At 38.2% G+C, this 1,913-nt stretch overlaps 1 protein-coding gene across 2 annotated transcripts in view; it reads right to left on the reverse strand.

The window, feature by feature from the left end:
* The window catches only part of LOC101859386 (dedicator of cytokinesis protein 4), a 9,554-nt gene extending 7,813 nt beyond the window's left edge, over positions 1-1,741 (reverse strand). For both annotated transcript variants that reach the window (XM_035968153.1, XM_005092223.3), the window contains exon 1: positions 1,573-1,741. In XM_035968153.1, coding sequence (XP_035824046.1) covers positions 1,573-1,733 — 161 coding nt within the window. In that variant the 5' untranslated portion in view covers positions 1,734-1,741. The remainder of the gene's footprint in view (positions 1-1,572) is intronic.
* Between the last annotated feature and the right edge of the window lie 172 nt (positions 1,742-1,913).

Raw genomic sequence — 1,913 nt, forward strand, 5'->3', positions numbered from 1 at the left:
GTGTGTGTGTGTGTGTGTGTGTGTCGGTGAGTGTGTGTTCGTGTGTGTGTGTCGGTGAGTGTGTGTGTGTGTGTTTGTGTGAGTGTGTCCGTGCCTAGGTGTGTCACAGAGACAAAAAAAACCTGAAAAGAACTCCACCGTTGTTCTTTAACCACCAACAACACTGCACATTATTTTTTAGTTAAGTTTTAGTAAGAATTTAACGACACTTGCAACACAAGTAGGTCATATAAGTGCCGAAGATTAGAGGTCTTACTAGAGTAAGAAACAAAAAATAGAGGGGAGAAAAGGACGAAAGATGTTTAAAAGGGGCAGACCACATCAGAGCACCTGCAAAACACCCACACTGCAGACTCAAAAAAGCCCGACCACAAATAAAAACCAAATCCAATCTTCTTACCAATCTCTAACGTTTTCATATCCTCAACGTACAAACGGATGCTAAATGCAAAAAGGAACTCATAGTCTTCCTAAATTACCAAGACTGTGTCCAAAATGGCATGAAAGATTTATGATAATTAATTATAAACGAAGAAAAAGAAAACAAAATAGCTGCGTTTGAGATGTGGTGCTACTGCAAAATGGCCAAAATTAGCTGGAATACAAAAAAGGCAAACAATGAATTGTGTCAGAATCTTCCACACAAGACAAACCCTGCTTAACAAAATAAAATGTAGAAAAATACAACACTTTGGTCACATAAAACAACACCAGACCATTGTGAAAGAGGAGCTTGAAGGAAGGATGTGGAGCAGAAAAGCCTGGGGAAAACAAAGAGAAACATGGATTGACAGCATTAAGACAAACATGGACTGGCCTGGGTATAGCTGAATGTGCAACGGCAGCTCACGACCGTGAAGGATGGAGGGTCATTATATGTCAACCTCTTAGTTAGAGATGACATCTCGTGGTATAATAATTGTAAATCTTTTAGACCATGATGGACACATGTAACTATTTTTAAAAAGAAAGCTAAAATTTTATCTTTTTTATTTTATGAAATTAAAATAAATCTTTTATGCCATGATGGACACATTGAACTATTTTTTAAAAGAAATCTGAAATTAAAAAAATAAATATGTAAAAAAAAAAAAAGACTCAAATATATCTTCTACGCCACAATGGACACATCTAAAAAAAATTTTAAGAATCAAAACATTTTTAAGATAAATTTTGCAGCTTAAAAAAAAATCTTTTAAGCCATGATGGACACATTTAATTCATTTCCTTTTTTAAATTTAAAAAAAAACTTTTTTTAATTAAAAAAAATAATCATCATCCAGTGCCAGATCTGCAACAGACATCGACGATCATGGTTTTCCATTGATTCCTTTGCTCGGACGCTCTAAAAAAAGCTACGTTTCCCTGATCTTTCCCTGTTACTGTTACCCATTTGTTTAAGTTCCCTGCCTCGCTTGCCCTCAATTTTGCCAGTGAAAGCTAGATGTTCAAGACCCTTATGTCTATTCAGGTGTCCCAAAAACTGCATTTGTCGTTTCCTGATTGTTTTTAACATTGAGCGTCCCACGTATTTCAAAAATACATTTTTCAAAAAAAACAATTCTCGCTCACCCATTGCCCCAGTCAATGATGGTGACCACCTCATGTTTGAGGTCCCGAGCATGGTCCTTGGTCAGCGTGTCGGAGACCAGGGTGCTCCGGAACTTGGCTAACTGTTCCATCATCAGCCGCACCGTCTGGAAGAGGTTCTGCTCGCGCCTGTGTTTGGGCATCTCCTGGCGGGGACGGAAGAGGGTGTCCATTTATAGTGTAATCCAGAGTTAATAAAGAGAGAGTTTTAGTTTAGTTTTAGTAGAGGTTTTACAGCGCTTGCAACTGCATAAGGTCATATGAGCGCCAAGGGGTGGATGTCAACAGAGAAGTCCTTACAGGGAATCAGACTTACTCTGCTC

This window comes from Aplysia californica, unplaced genomic scaffold (genome assembly GCF_000002075.1).
Source record: "Aplysia californica isolate F4 #8 unplaced genomic scaffold, AplCal3.0 scaffold00042, whole genome shotgun sequence".
NCBI classification, from domain to species: domain Eukaryota; kingdom Metazoa; phylum Mollusca; class Gastropoda; order Aplysiida; family Aplysiidae; genus Aplysia; species Aplysia californica.